General features: G+C 35.0%; 1 protein-coding gene across 4 annotated transcripts in view; it reads left to right on the top strand.

The window, feature by feature from the left end:
* The first annotated feature begins 252 nt into the window (after window positions 1-252).
* LOC105038144 (uncharacterized) overlaps window positions 253-23,065 on the top strand; it is a 47,178-nt gene continuing 24,365 nt past the window's right edge. For 2 of the 4 annotated variants that reach the window (XM_073256106.1, XM_073256101.1), the window contains exon 1: window positions 268-823. In XM_073256106.1, coding sequence (XP_073112207.1) covers window positions 751-823 — 73 coding nt within the window. In that variant the 5' untranslated portion in view covers window positions 268-750. Of the gene's footprint in view, window positions 824-14,903; window positions 15,037-23,065 lie in introns of those variants that run through there. The other 2 variants (XM_073256108.1, XR_012140844.1) reach the window with 2 other exon arrangements.

Genomic DNA, 23,065 nt, shown 5'->3' with positions numbered 1-23,065 from the left:
ATGGGCTCTTCTTTTCTTTGGCTCCACAGGATGGCGAAAGATGGGATATGTCACAACCCAGCAAACCCAACCCAGTTTGGGCTTCTGGACCGGGCCCATATTTAAAAGAGCTCCAAACCCCACCAGACCATGTGCATGGCACATGGAAGGAGAGGAGGAAGAAGACCCCTACCACAGATGGGATATGTAATAACCCAGCAAGCCCAACCCAGTTTGGGCTTCTGGACCGGGCCCATATTTAAAAGAGCTCCAAACCCCACCAAACCATGTGCATGGCACATGGAAGGAGATGAGGAGGAAGACTCCAGTTAGGGGTCTTCTTCTCTCCTATCTCCATCGAAATGGGGGCTGCAGGAGTCTAGATTAACTTAGGAAACCTGTCTATAAGAATCCCCTTTCCCCTCCCTTGGATCTCCACCTTGATTGTTTGAGAAATCACCATTGGTCTTTGGGATTTTTGTATTTTTCTTCTTTTGAGTTGCCATTGGGAAGAGATCGCTTGAAACCTCCGCTAGCTCCATCGGACCACAATAACCTCCTTTCCTTTCCTTTCCTTCTCTTTCTTTTTCTGGGCTTCTCCTTGTCACCGATGCTTGGATTGAAGCCGACGAGTCACTGGATTCATCTCAAACAAGGCAGTCCGTATTTTCCCTTATTTTTCTCACTTGCCACCGCCAACAACCGTCGCCATGGGTGCTGTTTCACCGCCACCAAGAGCCACCATGGGTGGCCGGCGGGCCTCGATCTTCCATGACTAGATGTGGGAGAGGGAGAAACAGGGAACAAAACCCCTATTTTGAAGAGACGAAGGGAAGAAGTGAAGGTTCTTCTCTCTCTCTCTCTCTCTCTCTCTCTCTTCCCTTCTTTCTCTCTTTTCTTGATTTATATTAATTAATTAATTTGTTACTCATTTATTTATCTATTTATTTTCTCCTAGATGGATTAAGAAAATTTTAGATGCAAAATTTCTAAAGACTTATTTATTTATTTTTAGATCAACCAAAGGATATATAAGGAAAAGGATCCAGAGATTTGTCGGTGGTCTTAGTGAATCCCAGTAGAGGTGACATCCCAGCTATTAAATCAATATGTAGACTAAATTGAGTTATTACAAATAAAAGATTCAAGACCAATAGTGACTTGATCACCTACTGTATTGGTCTCCATCGTAGCTTTTGCTGAACATCTATCATTGATAATATTTGATATATCAACTTTGAACCGATCTAATTCTTGCTTCATGAGTTTTTGGTTAAGTCTTCATCCGAACAGTCATATTCTCTCTCTCATAATCTTTCTACAACAATCATAGTCACTGGATGATTTTTCTTGATTATGGGATTCAGCTATATATGAGTATGATCAACTGGACAAAAAGATGTTGAGCAAGAAGATTTATATTCTTATTTCTAAGCAAGGTATTTTCTTAATTAGTCATATAATAGATAGGGTTAAGAAATTTGAGATTTATAACAATTTGGATATTAGAGCTTTGAAAATAGGAATGTAATAATAATTTATTATTTTTTTATGCTGATGGTTGATCAAACATGTGTTTGAATTATATGGATTGATCGGACATGCTAGATGTGGCCTAGTAAATAATTATGATCGAGTTGTCATCGATAGAGATAAGAGTCTCTATACTTAATCATCATTATATATACTATTTTTATTATAGAATTTGTATCGTTGGATTTGTATTGGTGGATTTGTTATGTTTGAGATACTATTATTTCTTGTATGATTTTTCAATGTGAGTACATTATATATTGACTATATATGTATATCAGTAATTGATGATACGATTATATAGGCACGACATACTTATTTTGATTACATTATAAATTAAAATTAATTTAATAAAATTAATATTTAATAATTGGATAGAAAAGATATGATTTAGACTAACCTCATCATGTGGAATAATTTACCAGGAGCTTATGTGTGGAATAGTCTGCTAGGAGCTTATACTTGGGACACCTCCACGGGCTTATACGTAGGATAGCTGATCAGAAGCTTATACCTGGGATATCCCGCTAAGAGCTTATGCTTGGGACAACATTCACAGATATATACATGGGATAGTCGGTCAGAAGCTCATATATGAGATAGTCCGTCGGAGCTTATACCTGGGATAACCCTCATAGACTTATATGTATGACAGCCGATCAGAAACTCATGCTTGAGACAGTCCATCAGAAGCTTATACCTAGGACAGCCTTCATGGGTTTACATATCAGATTTTGATCAGACAGAAATTGAGACATTATCTTGGTTAGTCCAAAGTCAAAAAAAAAGATTAAGAAAATTGGGTATATGATAACAGAAACAGATGACAAGACATGAAACTAATATTAAATAAAAGATTTTGCTTGTTGAAATATGATGACACATCTTTTATCAAGATATATATTTGATACATGTTTATATAGATTTTTGAATTATTTTGGATATTTGATATGAAATTTTATACTTTATGCTTATTACTATTTTTAAATTATATTATTATATTAGTATAATATACAAAGATTCTTATTGCCCTGTAAAGCTCATCCTCTTTCATTTGTCATTTTCTTCTCAGAGTTGCAAGATGCTCATAATTGGCTATGATTTAGATTCATAGGTGAACAGATGAATAGATAAAGCATCACTGATATCTGATCGAATGATTGAAGAAATTAAATTTATGATTGAATAAGTTTTACCAATTATTATGAAATTAGATCATTATTGCTTATAGATATCAAAGTTGTAATGAATTTTAAGATCTTGTATGTTCTTTGGGGTATTGCCCTTGTTAGATGTATGTCCTAGAAGCTGATAAGATCGACACATATAATTTATCTAAGGGTATAATTTATAATTTTGACTTATTAATAAAATAAAATTTGAATTATTTTTCTATTCATATCATGTGATGTGTCTATAAATCATCTAATAAATTAATAAGATGCTGAGACATATTCGCAAGAGTTGAGAATTTGAGATATATATTATCGAGGGTTAATTCATAAATTGTTCCCGATCGTATGATCATCACAGAGATGATGAGTGATCCAAATAAGTTAGTGTACAGATCACTTTTCTTGAAGATAGATAAATCTCGAGTCTACAGTGTGGGGATACTAGAGCAAGAGTGTAGTATTTGTTAAAGAATAAGGATACCGAGTGTGATCAATATGAATAGTCACTTGGATATCTACTTTCTCATCAGTAACCACTATAACAAAACATGTTATTAGCGACGAAAACTTCTCATCGCTAATAACCAATTTTGGTCGCTAATACATATTAGCGATGAAATTTTGGTCACTAATATTTCATCACAAATAATTTCATCATTGATAATATTTTACGATGAAAATTTTTTTATCACTAATAAAAGATATTTGCGATGAATATTTTTTATTGTTAAAAAAAAAAGAAAAAATTTAATCTAAAAAAAGATATTTATGATGAAAAAACCATCAGTGATAAATAAAAAATTAATAGCTATGAAATTATTTTCATCGCTATTATTTTAAAAAGTTTTAGCAATAAAAAATTTACGTCGTAAAAAAAAATTTTTGTAATGAAAATAATTCATCGTTATTAATTTAATAAAAAATAAATAAAATTGAATAATATTAGTGATAAAAATTTTTATCACAAATAAGATAATTTTTGATAAAAATTTACATCGCTAATAATTATTTACGATGAATAATTTTTCATCACTGTTAATTATATATTTATTGATAAATTAAATTATGTTACTAAAATATTTTTGACGATGAATATTTCATCAAAAATAATTTTGTTGCTAATAATTTAGTCATATTTTTTTAAAAAAATTATGAATATATATTTTAAATTTATATGTATAATATTTTTTATAAATTAAAAAATAAAAATAAAAATTTACATAATAAGATGATAAATAAATTTTATTATTTTATTATATTAAAATAAAATTATAAGATATTTGATATAAAAAAAGTACATCAATAAGTCGTCAAATATCGACATCTGGAGAACGAGTTGGGGATGGAGAGCGCTTGATGAAGCTCGGACCGACGATGAAGCTCGTATCGGCCTGCTGCTGTCTCATCAGCTATATCATCTGCTCCATCTGCGTCATCCACTCCATTATCTAGATCTGAAAGTGCTGATAGTCGTCGATGCATCCAGCCAACTTCTAAGCTCGCTGTCGATCCTCGATAGCCTGCTGTCGATCCTCGATAGCCTGCCTCTACACCTCCGTCAGTCAAGCCTGGCATACAGAATGGATCTCAGTCCTAGATGATCATGAGGATGAGGGAGCAGTGATCCCATATCCTAGATCCCTAACATAATAAGATCTCGTATCGAGCACCCGATCACAGATCTCATCATCTATGGGTGCGATCGAGCCCTCAGGGATAGACTGGGATCTCATGTCGATCATACGATCCTGAAAATAAAAATAAAAATTATTTTAATTTTTTAATAAAAATCAAATTGTGAATGAAAAAATAATTGAAAAAACTTACAAAGAGCTCTTGGCTCCCCATCGTCCACTACCCCAACCGTTGCTGGTGGGTCTGCTGGTAGATATCGATCCTACCAGAAAGCTCGCCACTCTCAGCATCTCTCTGCAATTTGAGAATTAATTTAAAAAAATTTAAATAATTAGAGAAATATATCCTAATTAGAAATTAAAAAAATACCTACCATGTGCTTCATGTGGCGAGAAAATGATCTTGAACCCCCACAATGCGGTACGATCTGTCTCGCCCGATTTGCCACATTCTGGACACATCGTCTCTGTAAAATTAGTAGTAAAATTAATAGATAATAAATTTAATTTAAAAATAAATGATTAAGTTATTAAAGTCTAAAAAAAAAATTTAGATGTGTAACCTGATATGCCGGATCCTCGTAACATCGGTATATGGTAGTCCAATCATCGATGGTGATGCTGTCATAAGGCTACAGCTGCGCTGCCTCCTGTCCATGAGCCTGCACCACCCGGTACCAATGTTGATGCATATGATGGCGATAATCCTTAAAATGCAAGGACAGATGGGTGTCGACCACTTGCCTCACATGATCATCCTCAAAATCGATGATGTCAAATACACACTACGAATAACAAATATTAGAAGAATACTATGCAAATTAAATATTATAATATAATTTATTTTATCTGTAAGTGGGTGTAGAAAATCTCTCTCTGAGCTGGGACAACGTGACATCAATCGAAGAGCATCATGGGGGCATAGCTGTGGCATATGATGTCCAGCTCGGTCTGTCATGCCTCACACCATCCCCTAATGGATCTGATGTAGCTGGTCGGTATCTCGATCCGAAGATGCTGTCCCGGATGCTCGTGTCTCCGACACTCTAAAGCAAGGTTCTTCGATGGATCTCACCCTCACCTAACCATCGATGTAGACTGACCTGAAACAATAATAAATAAATCATTAATATGATCCAAATAAAAGAATCAAATTTTATTATATATAAAGTATAATAATTAATACCACTGGGATCAGCCTCATTGGGATCCACCTCACTTGTACCCAACTCATTGGGACCTATCAGTGCAGGATCCTCTGACACTAGAGCCAGTGAGGCAATGGAGTTCGGTGAAGGGGCCTCAACCTCTGAGCTATCTGCAAGTAACTGTGAACGCGACCATCGTCGTCTGTCTCCTGGTACCATATCTATAAAAATTGAGATGTAAATAAATATAATATTAAATAATAATAATAAAAATTAAATAATATTCTAATGAATACAATTATATCGCATACCATTATTGCAATACAAAATTGATCGAAGAATAAAGATCTACTCATCAATATTCGTATCTTTCTCGATGTGTAGATTCTCATCCGAATCACAGTAATCGATATATGTATCATCTTCTATCTCATCATCATTTATGAACTGATCGTCGCCCTCCAATTCATCCAGATTAAATATAAAATTAGCTTCAACTTCGTTGGACGGGAGATCAACCCATTCAAAGGTGCCGTTACAAGTTCTTCATCAACCAAAAACTCGGCTAATATTTGTTCTTTTTATTAAAAAAAATTTCTTCATGTAAATCTAAAATTTCATCCATCTCTAATCGAGTTGGTATGTCATATACGCCTTTAGGTGTTATTTTTTGTATGACATATCAATTACCTCGATACTTTAGATCCTTCAAATATATTACTTGTTTCGCTTGAGTTGCTAATATATACAGCTCATTTTGGTACCATATTCATGCAAGATTTATACTGATAAATTATGAATCAATATGAATATTGATCTTTTTATTACTAATATCCTACCATTCACATTGAAACAAAAATACATAATTACTAGACCCATACTTCAGTTTTATGATATCTTCCAGTACACCATAATAATCAATCTCTTCTTCTCCTTCATATCTTGTTATAGCAATTCTACTATTCTGAGTCCATCATTGCATCTCAAGCTTCCTTGTGTGAAATCTCATTCCTCCAATGATACAGGATATATAGTGATTAATCTTTCGATCGGCACCACATGCTAAATCGTGCAACTCATCGATTGCACCCGCTTCTTTATTGAAATACTTATGTTTCATCTGCATCATAAGATAAAAAATTATGTTGGTTGAAATAATAATATTTATAAGTAAATACATAACGTATTACTAATGTAACTTACAAGATCACCAAACTATTTTGCAAATTTCCTCCTATGTCGATCATCAGTATCCGTATTATTCTCTCTATATAGTATACTCTTGTGCTCACTGCAAGAAGTTATAATTTTTAATTTTACACCGACATGAAAAAATTTTTTGATCACTAAATAATATCGTAAGATGATACTTACTCAATAAAATATTTAATTTCTTCACAATTATTTAGAACGTAAAAGTATATCTTAGATAGCTCATTCACGTCCATAAATTCATATTTTCTTGCACCAATAGGTCTAATCGTTTGTTTAAATATAGACAACGTCGGCTTATTGTCATCCTATTCACAGTCTATATTACGATCTGCACGATTGAATCTTATTTTGATATCATCAAGATATATCAAGGAGAATGTGAGACACTTGGTAGCTACATATGCTTCTGCTATAGACCCTTCAGGCCTTACTTTATTACGCACATACTTTTTTAAGATGTACAAGAATCTATAAATAAAAATAAATTTAAATTTTAAAAATATATTTACATCTTATAATTGATATGATAAAATACGTATAACTTCTTTACCTTTCAATAGGATACATCCATTGATAATGTACCGGTCCGACCAAAAGAGCTTTTTTTGGAAGATGGATAGCCAGATGCACCATAACATCAAAAAATGATGGTGAAATTTTTTTTTCTAATTTATAAAGAATGAGTATGATATCCTTCTCTAATTTTTTAAATAAGTTAATCTTCAATTTTCAACAATATAGTTCTCGAAAGAACACTTCCAGCTTAATCAATGCAGTTTGAATATTACCATCTAAATAGCCATGCATGACCACAGGAAGCAAACATTGCATCATCATATGGGAGTCATGACTTTTCATGCCAGAGATATTGCCATCGTTGTTTCCAACATACCGTGATATATTTGAAGCATATGCATCAGAAAATTTTACGATTTTGAACCATCTACAGAAATTCTTCTTTTTCTCTCCAAACAGTGAATAACATGTGGATAGCATAAAAAATCTCTCACCTCGACAAACAAAATCAACTCCAATCAGATTTTCATTTCTTGCAAATCAAGACGAATTTTTGTACCATCTTTTATTTTTTTTGAAATATTCAATACAGTACCGATGATATTATCACAAATATTCTTTTTAATGTGTGTTACATCTAGATTATGATGAAGTAGTAGCTGCTTCCAATACGGTAGTTCAAAAAAGATGCTTCGCTTCGTCCAATTCAGCTCAGCTTCAGTACACTTCCGCTTGTGAGTATCCGATATTTTTTCAAATCAGAGATTTTTAATGACTTCAAGTTGTTCTGAAATTTCTACTTCACTTAACTCCTTGGATGGCGGACGTCGATCGGACTTACCATTAAAGAATTGGTTATAACAGATCCTCCAAGAATGATTAGCAAGAAGAAACTGTCTATGATCCATGAAATATATTTTTTGTCTGTGCTTTAAATGTAAGGAGGATGCATCTCTATTGCATATTAGACATACCAGATATCCTTTGGTGCTCCATTCAGATAAGTTTTCATATGTTGAAAAATCATTTATAGTCCATAAAATCGAAGCATGCAACTTAAAATTATTTCGATTCACAGAATCGTATGTCTGTACCCCGTTTTCCCATAACTCTTTCAGATCATCAATTAAAGGTTGTAGATATACATCAATTTCATTATCTGATACTTTCGGATCCGAAATTAACAGTGACATAAAAATAAATGATTCTTTCATGCACCTCTAAGGTGACACATTATATACAACTAGCATCACAGGCCACATGCTGTAAGAGGTACTCATATTATCAAAAAGATTAAATCCATGTGTCGCTAGACCAAACCTGATATTGCACGGATTACTCACAAAGTACGGATTCTTTGCATCGAAATCTTTCCACACTAAAAAGTCAGTCGGATGGCTAAGTATGTTCTCCTCTGAAACTCACTGCTCATAATACCATCTCATTTCTTCAGCTGTCTTTGTGGACATATACAACTTTGAAGTCTTGAAATCAATAAAAAATATCTCAAAATTGTTTGAGGTATCTTCTTTTTTTTCCTATTATCGATTTTGTATCTAGGCTCACCGCAATTTGGACATTCAGTTGTTTGTTCGTTATCCTTATAAAATAATATGCAGTCATTTTTGCAGGCATGTATAGGAGTATAGTCAAGTCTCATTTCTCGCATGTATATTTTTGCTTCAGAATATGATTTCGATAGTCTCTCTCTATCGAACAGAACTGCTTTAATCAATGTTAAAATTTAATCAAATAACTTCTGACTCCATCGGTTCACAATTTTAATATGAAGCAATTTTATCAAAAACTCTAACTTGAAAAACTTTATACAATTTGGATAAAATGGCTCTCGTGCATCCCTTACAAGCTTTGCAAACTGTTCAGGGGTCCTTCTACCTCAAGCTGGATATTATGTTCATGATCAAAATTGCTTTCAGATGCAGCAGTATTCATGCATACATTCGAACAAGCATCTTGATATAAATCATCTAACAATTCTCCTATACCACTATGTTCAACAGGTCCATCAGCATCACTATCATTTTCAGTATCATCATCGTCGCGCACCACCTCATTCGAATCACCCTCCCTATGTCATGTCTAACAAGTATGCTTCTTATCTATACCATATTGTAGCAAATGCTCCTCAACAAGTGTTATGTGATGATATACCATATTGACACATCTCTTACATGGACACTTTATCCGACTAGCACTGTCAGCCTTAAGCCGTATAAAGTCAATGAAATCTCGAACTCTTTTTCAATATTCAGGCAAAAAAATATCTCTAACATTCATCCAACTTTTGTTGATATTCATCTAATAATAAACACAAAATTATTAACAACAAAAAAATTTTTGTGGTATTCAGGATCCCGATCTGAATTTTGGACTAAATCGCATTCCAAATTTTTGACCAAAATCCTGACCCAGATCCAGATTTGGATCACTTCATACAAAATAACACATATTAAAAAAGACATGCAGATTGAACATTAACACAGAAAATGTGTGGCCCTATCCCTTTATGAAGTAAAAATGCATGATCCTATCCTTTTCAAATCATTACTAACAGGTGCGATCCTATCCTTTTCAGAAAAGTAATAATCTCATTATTGTTATTAGTGGATATTTCATCTCATTTTTATGAAAATTTCGACAGCATCTCTCCATGTTCTCTAAGTATATGATGTGGATATGGTGCCCACGCACCCTATCCACCATATACCTGAAGAATAATGGATAGATAACTACTGAATACCACCTAATGAAATGAAATATCAACTATTAACAACAATAATATTATTACTTTTCTAAAAAATCCGAATACGGGATATCCAAGTTTTGATCTCGATGAAGATCGAAACTTGAATGGGAATCTACGACTCAATGTAATTTAAGTACCATCTTGGAACGTGCATTCAAAGATGAATTTTTAATTTATCAAAAAAAATAACTTCGTATTGAAATTTTTTTATCAAAAATTTCAATAGAGTTTTCTTTAAAATAAAAATATTTTTTTATTTATAATTTCAGCAGCATACAAAATAGCACATAAAATAATTTAATTGTAACAACTAACAGTAATGTGCATTGTGTTAGTGAAAAAATAATTAGTCAAATAATTAACTAACTTCAGCAGTAACACTAAAAAATAAGATGCAATAATTATAATAATTTCAGCATCATATTTCATCCTCATAAAGACCTGACCTGACCCACCCCATCCTGACCCCACCTGCCCTAGCCTGGCCCGATGCAGACCGGACCGGCTCCACCCGACCCTCCCCGGCTCCACCCGAACCTCCCCAGCCCGACCCGACCCGACCCACCCCATCCCAGCCCGAACCGAAACTGACCCGGCCCGGACCCTACCATCCCCGACCCACCCCATCCCAACCCGACTCGACCCGACCCGGCTCCATCCGACCAGCCCCAGCCCGACCCGCCCCACCCCAGCTCCAACATCCCCGACCCCAGCCCTACCCGACCCGACCCGACTCCACCCAACCCATGCCAGCCTGACCGGACCCAGCCCGACCCGACCCGACTCCACCCAACCTGTGCCAGCCCGACCGGACCCAGCCTGACCGGCCCCATCCAGGCCCGATCGGCCCCAACCCAAGCCCGACCCAACCCAACCCACGCGTACCCAGCCCGTAGGCCATGCGCGCTCGGCCCGCCGTCCCCGACACAGCCGCACCCCGGCTCACCGACCCCAGCCCCGACCCCTCCCAGGCCCACCGTCACTGGCCCCGGCCCCTCCCCGACCCACCATCGCCGGCTAGGCCTGCAGGCCCCGACACGCAGGCCCCACGTGGCTGCGGCTCGCAGGCACGCAAGCCCCACGTGGTCACTGCCCGCCATTCCGGCCCAGGCGTGCCGTCCCCGGCACGTCGGCCCCATGCCGTTCCCCATCCCCATCCCCGACCCGAACCCACCCCCAAAAAAAAATGAAGAGTTGACGTTGCCAGCTCCGGCTCGCCGGCTCGTTGGCCCCGACCCCTGCCCATCCCCGACCCACCGTTGCTGGCCCACCCCGCAGGCCCAACGTGGCTGCGGCCCACAGGCCCCATGTGGCCACGGCTTGCCGTCCTGGCCCCGGTGCGCCGGCCCCGGACCGTTCCCCATCCCCGACTCGAACACACCCAAAAAAAAAAAAGATGAAGTCGACTCACCTCGATGGTGGCGGTGGCGGTGGAGGAAATTGAGACGGCGGAGGAAACCGGAGGCACGTGGGACGTCGGGGGGGAGAAAGCTCACTGGAGGGGGAGAAGAAGCTGGACTGCCGGGGAGGAACGAGGAAGAAAAATAGGTTTTCGATGGGAGTTGATGGGACACGGGGTATTAGCGATGCAAATTTTAGTCATTAATAATAAATTTTCATCATAAATAATTTGAACAAAAAAATATTTGCGACGAAACAAAAATTTTCGTTGCTAATAATTTTCGCCAAAAAAAAATTCTGCTGAAAAAATTCACCCTCCGAAAAAATATTATTTACGATGAAAATATTGAGTTTCGTCGCCAATTACATAATTAGTGATGAAAATTTTTTTTAGTAGCTAATAATCAATAAAAAAATAATTTTTTATTTAAAAAATAATTTTTTCTGATCAAGTTTTGTTTTCCGTATTATTTTCTTCCATTCATTTTTCATTCATCTCTTAACAATAATGCAATAATATATGTATATATGTGTGTGTGTGTATATATGTATATATATGTATGTATATGTATATATGTATATATATACACATATCTTTTTCAAAGTGATTTTAGGTTCAAAGTAATTTTACTAAAGAAAAAGGAGTAGCAGTTCTGACCAGATGTAGATTGGATCATGTAGGAAGCATGAACTCCGGTACCTAATGGGCTATCATGGAAAAAGTACAGAAAACTTAGCCAACGAGGCCTTATGCATCCCATTAACATATTTAATATAATTTGCTTGTATGCAACGCACTCTACATAGATACTTAAAGAGGACAAAAAATATAGAGGATAATTGAATAATACTGTAACAAGATACATAAAAGAATCAAAATCTAATTGCCAACTTGTGAGTGTACTCCTCCTCCTAGATGCTATCATCTCTGGGTCTGAGATAGACTCAGATTTACCATGATATATATATATATAATAATGCAGACACCCAAGGGTGCAACTCGACCATCCTCTAGATTTATCATCATCTTTATTCTAGGACCACCCTTCGACCTTCTCATATCCCAATATTTGCGACAATATAATCTTCATAGGCCAAGACTTTTCATGTACTTTTTATATACACATATCTTAATATTCTACATAACTTTATTTTGCACATATTATTTTTAAAACTATCTTATAATTTTTTATAAATATAAAAAAAATTATTATAATATATATCCTTCAATATAAAATTTTTTAAAAAAATTTTAAAATTTTTAAAATATTAGCGATGAAATTTTTTATCATTAAAAAATCTTTTAACGACGAAAAACTCAATATCCATCGCTAATAGTTTAGTTTTTTAAAATTTAAAATTTTTTATTGTTTCAAATATTAGTGATGAAAAATTTACGTCTTAAATAATTGATGATTTGCGATCATAACATAATTTATCATCGTAAATAGTTCATTATTTATGATGAATAATTTTCATCATAAATTATCTTTTATTTTTAAATTTTTAAAACATATTTATTGGCAATAGAAAATATATTTTCATCACTAATAACTGAACTATTAGTGACGGATATGCTTTTATCGTAAATAATTTGTAGTTTATTTTAGTTTTTTATTTTTTAATTATTTATGACTAAAAAATTTTATCATGAAAAATACTTTATTAGTGATGAATCTCTTTCTTAAGTCGCAAATATCTTACTTTTTAAATTTTTACTTTTTTTCATTTCTCAGTTATTAGCGATGAAATATTTTATCATAAATTATCAATATTTTTGATGAAAAAATATATTTTCATCGTAAATATTCTAAGTATCTATGATATTTTCATTTTCATCACAAATAATTTTTATGTTTTAAAATTTTAATTTATCTAATTTTTTATAGTATTAATGATGAAAATTTTATCATTAATAATTCTTATTTACGACACAAAATCATATTTCATCATAAATAATGAAATTATTTATGATGCAAACTTACATCGTAAATAATTAAAAATATTTATTTTTTAATTTTTTTTGACTTATTAGTGATGAAAATTTTTAATCATAAATAAGGATTATTGACAACAAAAATATGGTTTTCATCATAAAAATTTTGATTATTATCGATGAAAATACTTTCATCTCTAATATTTGTATATTTATAATTTAAAAAATATTTTTTTATTTATGATAAAAATATTTATCAAAAATATGCTATTTATTATGATGGAAGTTATTTTTTTGTCATTAATTTTTATTGTTTAAGATAAATTTTGAAATCATTTAAATATTTTATTATTATCGATGAATTTTTTTTACATCATTGACATTCGTATTTAAATGAAAATAATTTTATCACAAATAAATTCATCGCTAAAAATCTCTTCCCTTGTAGTGGACATACTCATTGCTGCAGTAGTGATAATAGTTTTCTGACCTGTGGTGCCTCGACTATTCACAATAAGGTTGCTATAGTTTGACTGCACTATAACTCGATCTCCTAGCCATACGAAATCTTAAGATATATGTTGGCTACAGTAGGTTTATTATAGAAATAAGATGTACACCTAGATAGAATCTATCGATTTTAGTAGAAAAAGAGAAGTCCTATATGGATTATGAAACTGAGTTCGAAAGTCCATAGCCATAGCAAGTATGAATGATCGAAAGGAGTTTTCATAAGATTTCACTAAAAACTCAGGTTGATTGAATCTTACATATGACAAAATCAGGTTGACAAATTATCCATAACCTCTATTTTATCGAAACTCATGATAGAAGAACTGGATCATACGGTAACTACACCTAGAGGTTCATTTATTCAATTCTATTGGGTTGCCACTACATACTGCTATGTATCACTGATGGATTGTGGGATCAATGAGAATTATTTCGATAATCAATAATTCTCAATTGACTGAATTGAAAGTATTCCAATCCATTAAAAAGAGTTTCAATGATATTATTGATGGAGATCACAATATATCTTACTACTAGACAGAATTAAATCTATGGGCTTACATACAAAGGGAATTGATCTAGGATTGTGCAATTGGGCTCATATAGTTTCAATTGGATTAGGATTTATGAAATCCTATTGGGTTTAAAAATACTACGCTAGTACATTGTTAAACCCAAATCATTTTGAGACTTGGAATCCCCATGAGATGGGGACTGGACTAAGTCAAAAGCATGCAAGATGGGGTGCCAAAAGTTGGGGTTTCCATCAGGATTAAATGTGGAGAAGATTGGGCTCATGCCCATTTAGATTAGGTCCAAAGGGGCGCCAATTGTTGGCACCCCCTTATCTTGTGCAACAAGAAAAGAAAGGGAGAGATGGGGCACACGCCCCATTTGTTTTTTGCGTGAAAAGAGATGGTGGGGGTGGCTCATATGGATAAGGATGCCAAATTTGGCAAGGAATCAAGAATCCTTCTGGTTTAAGGCTTTGAATGAGTCATAGTCTAAAACCCTTTGAGACTCTTTTTGATTCTATTTAGACCTCTTGAGAAGAGATCTCTAAACTCTAACCTGAAGAACCAAAAGGTGCAGCCCCCTCTTTTGCCTCATGCTCCTCTCCTTTGTTTCTCTCCCTCCTACCCCCTTGCCTAAGGAGTTGGGCATCCTCCTCCTCCACGCCTAAGGTGTTGGGCGTTCCACATCCATGTCTAGAGAGAAGGTATTCTCTCTTCTTCTTCCTTCTTTCCTTCGAGGTGCATATTGGTTTCTTAGAGAAGAAATAAGAGAGGAGCAAACTAGATCATTTTCGTGGATATCTATAGATATTGGATAGTTATGTGGCTCTTCAAAAAACTTGAAGAGATATCTACGATCATCAAATCACGGTGAATAACTATCCGCGCTAAGATGAAGATGAGATCTAGTCATAATTATGTCTTTGATAGATTTATTTTCTGCTTTAAATTTTAAAGATATGATTGATACGGTCTCATAAGATGAGATCTTATAGATGCATGCTAAATTAATTTTTCTTCCACTACATAAATTTTTTTATTATTCTAGCATGCATGCCCTAGATTTTTCTTCAACTAGTATAAGAGCCAGGTTACATGTATCATGTTCTAGATTAGATCTAAATTTTTATACTTGCAATTAGATCCCTTCTTCAGATTAGATCTAAAATTTTATATTTGTCAATTATATCTAAAATTTAGATGAGATTTGAATTTTCTATTTTCAGTTAAACATGAATGTTAGATTAGATCTAAATTTTTATTTCAATTAGTTTTGATTTTTGTACTTAGATCTGAAATTTAGATTAGATCTAGAATTTTAGATCAAAAAAATTTTAATCAAAAATCATAAATTTTAATTGATAAACATTGGATTAGTCTATGTATATCCTGATGTAAGGTTGCTCTGGCATAACGCAAGTTATGCTGAAAGGTTGTTAGGATGATAAGAGTTGAAATCTTTAATTAAAGATCTAAAATTTAGATTGAATTTGAAATTTTAGATTAGAGATCTAATTGATAAGTTTTGAATTAGTCTAAGTTCATCCGGACATAAGGTTACCCTGGCATAATACAAGTTATGCTGAAAAATTATCCTAGGATGATAAGTGATGAGATCCTTTAATCATAAGTCTTCTTTTGAGAAAAGAAAAGACTTAATGAAAATAAAATTTGATTTTATTTTCAATTATAAGATAATCATGTTGTGTTTTATTGATACATGTAGTGATCACATTGAATCACTACAATCTTTGATGTAGGGTTATATCATGAATGCACCTTAGACGATTGCAATAGGGCATTTTGTAGTGAGAAACCAAGAGCCAAGATCAATTTGGAAGAGATCGACCTATTGATATCTAAGACAAGTACTTTGAAAGAAGGTTATTTAATTAGGATCGTTGCATCAGTAGTGGGGAGCCTCCCACCGATCATCACTTATCTGACTAATTTAGTTGACCAAATTGTGATTTGGGATGCTTTGTGTTGAGTTCATCACGAATGTATTACACCATGAGTCCGATGTTGATGAGTCAAGATGCGATCTCACTAGTAGATCCAATGTAATTATGATTTACATACGATATAAATAAATAATTAAAAATTTAAAAAAGATTTAAATTAAATCTCTTCATAAATATTAAGTCGAGCAGTTTTTCATCATTATAGATGTGCAGGTCCCTTCCGATGTTGATTATTCTCGATTGGATATAGTGGTTCAGTTGTATCAGGAAAGATACAACCACTCTATTGGCATGAGATAATGCAGGATGGAGATAGAGTTGGACCCAATAATTGTTAGGTGAGTGTTCCAATGATGACTTTACTTTCACAAGAATGATGGGTCTGATTTAACTAAGGAGATAGAGTTGGGCCCAATAATTGTTAGGTGAGTGTTCCAATGATGACTTTACTTTCACAAGAATGGTGGGTCTGATTTAACTAAGGAATGAGGTCAATAACTATTATATGAGGCTTCAGGACTTAAAGATCGGTGACCACTGTAATTTGTTTAAGAAGTATTAGACAAAAAATATCTATTCGTTGATTGACACATCATCAATAACTATCAGATGAGGTGGTATGCCAATCGATGGGCCACAGTACCTACTTGAAACCCTAATCACAGAGGTTTTTATTTATTCATCTGAAGAGTGTGAGAAATCTGAGAAAATAGTGAGAGTCAAATTTATTTTTAAATAAAATTTTAAAATAAACTAAAAGAAGTCAATTATAAAATCTAACTAGAATCTTCTTTTTTCTGTAGAAAAATATCTACTTCTAACCCACTCGCTCGTATCCTGAAACCTAATTGATTGACTAAATCCAATTATAAAGATTGGCTCTGAAACTTAAAGATGATCTTGAGTTTCAAGAAGCTGAACTATATTCTTGATTAGGACCTTCCCTCTCTACCAGCTTGTCTGATCTCTGATCAAAGGGCTACCTATGAAAAATAGTTGAATGAAGATAACAAGGCCTGGTGCTACATACTGGCATCCATGTCCAATGAGCTCCAATGTCAGTATGAGGATATGAAAATTGCCAGGAGTATACTAGCTCATCTACAAGAGTTGTATGGTGAGCAGAGTCATGCAGCTTACTATGAATTTTTCAAAAGACTCTTCAAGATGAAGATGTATGATGGATAGTTTGTCCATGAATATTGTTTGACAATGATCTAGAACTTTGAGGAGCTTGAGAAGCTCAGAATGTCCATGGATAAGAAATTACAAATTTATCTAATTCTATAATCTCTTACTGATTCATATGCGCAGTTTATTGTAAACCACCATATGAATAAAATCTAGTACACCAAGGTCGAGTTGCTGAACATATTGGTTACTACAAAAGAGATCTTGAAGAGTTCAAGAGGTACTGTTCTAGCTATGGAGCAAACTTTATCTTCCAAGAGAAAGACTACTAGGAAGAAAAAGAAGTCCGTGAACAAGTAGAAGGTGGAGAACAGGCCAAGAAAGGAAGTTCCTAAGAAGAAGGCCGTAGAGAAAGGAAAGTGTTTTCACTATAACAACGATGGTTATTGGAAGAAGAACTATCCTGCTTACTTGGTAAGTCTGATGAATAAGAAGGATGGCACACCTTTTAAAGGTATGTCTGACTTGCTCGTAATTGAAACTAATCTTACGATTTCTTCTATATCTAGTTGAGTTATAGACTCTGGTTCTAATGCTCATTTATATACTTTTACGTAGGGTCTTAAGATAGTAGAAGGCTGAGAGAAGGTAAGATGACCCTACGAGTCGAAAATGAAGCAAGAGTTGTTGTTGTGGCTATGGAAACATACGCTCTGCAATTACCATCAGGATTGATGACCCTACGAGTTGAAAATGAAGCAAGAGTTATTGTTGTGGCTATGGGAACATACCCTCTGCAATTACTGTCAGGATTTAGTTTGATTCTTAGGAACAGTTATTATGTAACAACCCACTCAAAAAAAAAATATTTAAGGTTAAAACCCCTTTGCACGGATCTCAAAGTGTGTGAAAAAAATGGAAACCTCACACGCACAATGTGTGAGGCAAGGGACAGAAGACTTTCCATGAGAGTCTTCTTTTTCTCTATTTTTGATTAGGAGAAAGGATCTTGGGGTAGCCAACCCTAGGATCGATGATCTATAAAATGCCCCTTCCCCATTGAGCCATCTCGCCTTAAAATCTCTTCATCCTCGATGAGAAAACCTCATATTCTTCTTTGATTTTCTATGAAGGTCTTTGGGATTTCTCCCAACAAATCGGCCGTTCGATCTCACCGGAGTCCAGGTAAGGCCTAGAGCCTCCTCTTTCCTTTCTTCTGATCAGAAATTGGGTCATCATATCTAGGTTTTGGCCGGTGAGGCATCGAATTTGTGTAGAACAGGCCATCCCCTATTCTTCTTTCTTTCTTCTTCCTTCAAATCGGTTGTCATTGCCAAATATAAGCCATATGGGATCTATCGGCATTAGGGATGGTCACCGCCACCAGTCGGGTGTTGCCATCATGAGAGGTGATTGGCCCTATTTTATTCCCTCCCCTATTATTCATGGGAAAAAGGAAGAGAAAATGAGAAAGAGAGAGAAAGAGAGAAAGAAAAAGAAAAAGAATATATAAAAAAAAAGAATTTTATCTCTCTTCCCCCTCTTCTCTCTCTGCATTCTCTCTCCAAATTTCTATCTAAAAATCTCAAATACCAATAGAGGGTCTAGATGTTTAGGTATGCCCTAATTGACTCGTTAACCATATTAGGAGCATTAGACCTGTAGTGCTAGGATCGTTTATCATGATATCCATAATCATCTGTGATTTTCATGTTTGATTTTGATTATGTAGAGGCACAATTGTTTGCCCAAGATGTTGAGTGAAACATCTTGCTTCTGAATTCGTAGATCGAGGAGTTTATCAATTACTGTATTTGAGTCAGTCATCAATAGAGGTAAAGATTCTTCAACACGATCACCTACATAATTATGAGAATTAAATTTATATGATTGATATTTACTTTTATATCTATCGGTATGTGCATTACATGTTATTAATTTGATATTGCTTGAATCATGATTAATTGGTGCTTAATGATTGTTGAGTAAGAAAAATATGATTTAACATAATTGATGGGAAGGGCGGCATCTAGGTTAGCCAGTCATACAAGAAATATAATGTATATGTTAGATCAGTCTCAGACTAGGATGTGGCTTGCTCTACCATAGGCTAGAGCATGACTGTAACTAATCTAGTATCAAAAATTAAATTATAATTTTAATAATATGGATGGGGCATGGACAGTGTTTGGATTATTTGGTTATGCAAGAAATATGGTGTGTGTGAGCTAGGCAGCTTCGGATTGGAGTGTAGCATTCTGTTTGGCTGACTACTGGCTAGAGTATGGTTGTAATTAGTCCAATACCAGAAAGATAAACATAAATAATAGAAAAAAGAGAGCATATGGATAGTCAAACATGTGTGAAACATGGTGTATCAGCCATGGAATTAGATGTTTGACCTACCATGGGCTGGAGCATGAATGTGACTAGTCCAATGCCGAAATCAAATTAAAATGATGAACTGTGTTTATTTGAAGGACATCTGGACTAGCCAGCATGTGTGAAACATTATATTATAATGTCAGCCACGGACTGAGATATGGTTGCCGGCCATGGATGGAAACATGGTGGCCTACCACAGGCTGGAGCATGAGCGGGTCTAGTCCAGTGTTGAAATAATAATATTGTTTGGATCACAATTATGTTAATTATTTAATGATAAGTAATCTCATTAAATTATTGATCAGATTGTTGATTATGATATGTGACATGTTTAATAGAATTGCACATGATGATATTATTCAACTATCATATTGATGATGTATGAATCTTATTATTTTTCTATCAGTTATTTATATTTGTTAAAAGATGTTTCACATCCATGCTAATGTGAGTGTGGAGGATTCTTACTAAGCTGTTAAGCTCATCCCCTCTTTTTCCTTCAGACTTGCAGGATGCATATAATCGATCAGGTTGGGTATAGAGTTTCAAGCGATAGAGTCCTTAGTGACTTAGTTAATTTTCTGATACCAAGCAAATATTTCAATTTTGTGAACATTATTCAATAAAGATGGATTTATTGATTTAATAAATATGATCGAAACTTTATAATACTTTTGGTGTTCTTGTGGACTTGTTTATTTTTTAGATTTTGTATATTCTTTAAAGCTTGTCCTAAGGAGTGTGCAGCCATTACGTGTCCAATCTGGATATCAAATTTGGGGCATGATAGAGGGGTATCAAAGCCTAGGTTTTAGGACCCTAGGGCATTAGTTTAAATAGAGTGAATGTGCATAGATTTCTAAATATGGGTAAAATACCATAAGGTGTATTCGTGATACGTATAAGTTATTTAGGTTAAGATGATTTATGAATACTAACAACTATTGGTGTAGGATCATAAGGCATGAGGGAACGGACGTGGGTGTAATAAGAGGCCTACTCATTTTGTTGATGGCTCTAGTACTTGAGAGCCCTTTAGGTAGCGAGAAGACACCCCACCCTCACCAGTCAATGATACACAACAACAAGAGCATCCCAATGAGCCCATTGAAAACACTTCAGGGATAGAAACTCTGAGTGAACCTGAAATTCAGTCGAGGGAACATATTACTGCTTCTAAATTAATGTAAATATTGGTGCAATAATAAACTATTGCAAGGGAAGATATGATGAAGATATTAGAGGCACAATGAGAACAACAACAACATATCTTAGAACAACTAAGATAGGAGCGACAGTCTCAACAACAGCAGGGAGTTGGAAATCAGCGAAAGCATCAAATCAATTTGATAGATTTTACAAAATATATACCACCGATATTTATGGAGACTTCTGATCCCATGGAAGTTGAAAGCTAGTTAAAAGCAATACAAAAAGTATTTCAAGCCTTGAGATGTCCTGATGAGAAAAAAGTCACTTTTGCCACCTTTATGCTGCAAGGTGAGGCAGCCAACTGGTGGGAGATGGAGATTGAAAAACTAGGGCCAAATGATTCACCCTTTACATGGGAAGCATTTAAAAGGGTCTTTTGTGAAAGGTATTTTCTTCAGAGTATCTGATTTTAGAAATTTTGAGAGTTTGATCGATTGGAAGAGCGCAGTGCAACCAATATGCCACAAAGTTTGAAGAATTATCTAAATATGCTCGAACATTGATAACTAATGAGGGTGTTCGAGCTTGAAAATTTTGAAATGGACTTAGAGGTCGAATCCAGCAACTGATGACTGTATTTGAATTGCCTACTTATAAGCAGGTTGTTAACAAAACCCTAGTAATGGAGAAGAGACTTGATGATGCTCAAGCTACAAAAAAGAAAAATTTGAAGAAAAGAGGCTGATCAAATGATTCTCAGAGTCAAAATAGTGGACCCTTCGAGTCAAAGACCAAGAAATCGAGCTCCACTATGGAAGGCAAAGAACAATCTCAAGATGGTATCAAGTATTATCGATGTAGTGGACCTCATTATCTAAGAGAGTGTAAGCGATTCAGTGGTAATTGCTTCATATGTGGTCAACAGGACCACAAGGCAACTCTTTGCTCTAATAGGAAGGAATACCAAGTGTGACAAGAAATTCTAACAAATCAAATACCCCAGGATGTGCAACAGAAGCCTCGAACCCAGGAACGGGTCTACGCACTTACTCAAGAGAGTGATAAAGTTTCTGACTCGATGGTGGTAGGCATGTAGATCCATAGAAAATCTCAAATAAGGGTAATGACATTATCACTAATTCTATTGAATGTGCATAGTTCGTTTATATGATAATGTATGTTGGACTCTAAATATGTGATGAAATTTAGAGATTTGTTGAATTTATTCATACAAATTTGATCTATGGAAAAACCTGATGTAGGAGATAGTGGAGACAAATAAAAAATTGGAAGAACTAGATTTTTCTTTTTAATAGTATAAAGGACTAATCATGTAGGAAGAGGATGCTATGTGGAAGTTTGAAGATGAGACAAGGGACTCCTGTCCCTGATTCTTTGAAACTTTAGGTATATTAATTTTAAGGAAGAAGAATATAATAACTGATTCCAAAAAAATTTTAAGATTAAAATCCCTTTGCATGGATCTCAAAGCATGTGAAAAAAATTTAGATACCTCACATGCTGCAGGGGATCGAAGACTCCCGATAGGAGTCTTCCTCTTCTTTATTTTTGATTAGGAGAAAGGATCCTAGGGCAGCCAAACCCTAGTATCAATGATCTATAAAATGCCCCTTCCCCTCTGAGCCATCTCACCTCAAAATCCCTTCATCGCTGGTGAAAAAAACCTCAGATTCTTCTTTGATTTTCTGCGGAGGTCTTTGGGATTTCTCCAACAAATTGGCCGTTCAATCTCACCGATGCCCAGGTAAGGCCTAGAGCCTCCTCTTTCCTTTCTCCTAGTCAAAAATTGGATCATCATAGCTAGGTTTTGGTTGGCAAGGTGCCAGATTTGCATAGAACAGCCTGTCTCCTGTTCTTCTTTCTTTCTTCTTTTCTCAAATCGGCCATCATTGCCAAATATAAACCATGCTCGGGCAACCGAGGTTGGCATCGTTGGGGATTTGTTGGTCAGGGATGGTCGGCACCACCAGTCGGGTGCTGCCACCATAAGAGGTGGTCGTGTTGGGTTTTGATCATATAATGGAATATGAATTTTAAAAAATTTTAACATGCATAAAATCAGTTTTAACAATTAAAACCA

This window comes from Elaeis guineensis, chromosome 1, assembly GCF_000442705.2.
Source record: "Elaeis guineensis isolate ETL-2024a chromosome 1, EG11, whole genome shotgun sequence".
NCBI classification, from domain to species: Eukaryota; Viridiplantae; Streptophyta; class Magnoliopsida; order Arecales; family Arecaceae; genus Elaeis; species Elaeis guineensis.
The sequence above is the reverse complement of the archived record's forward strand: the minus strand, read 5'-3'. Positions and strand labels throughout refer to the sequence as shown.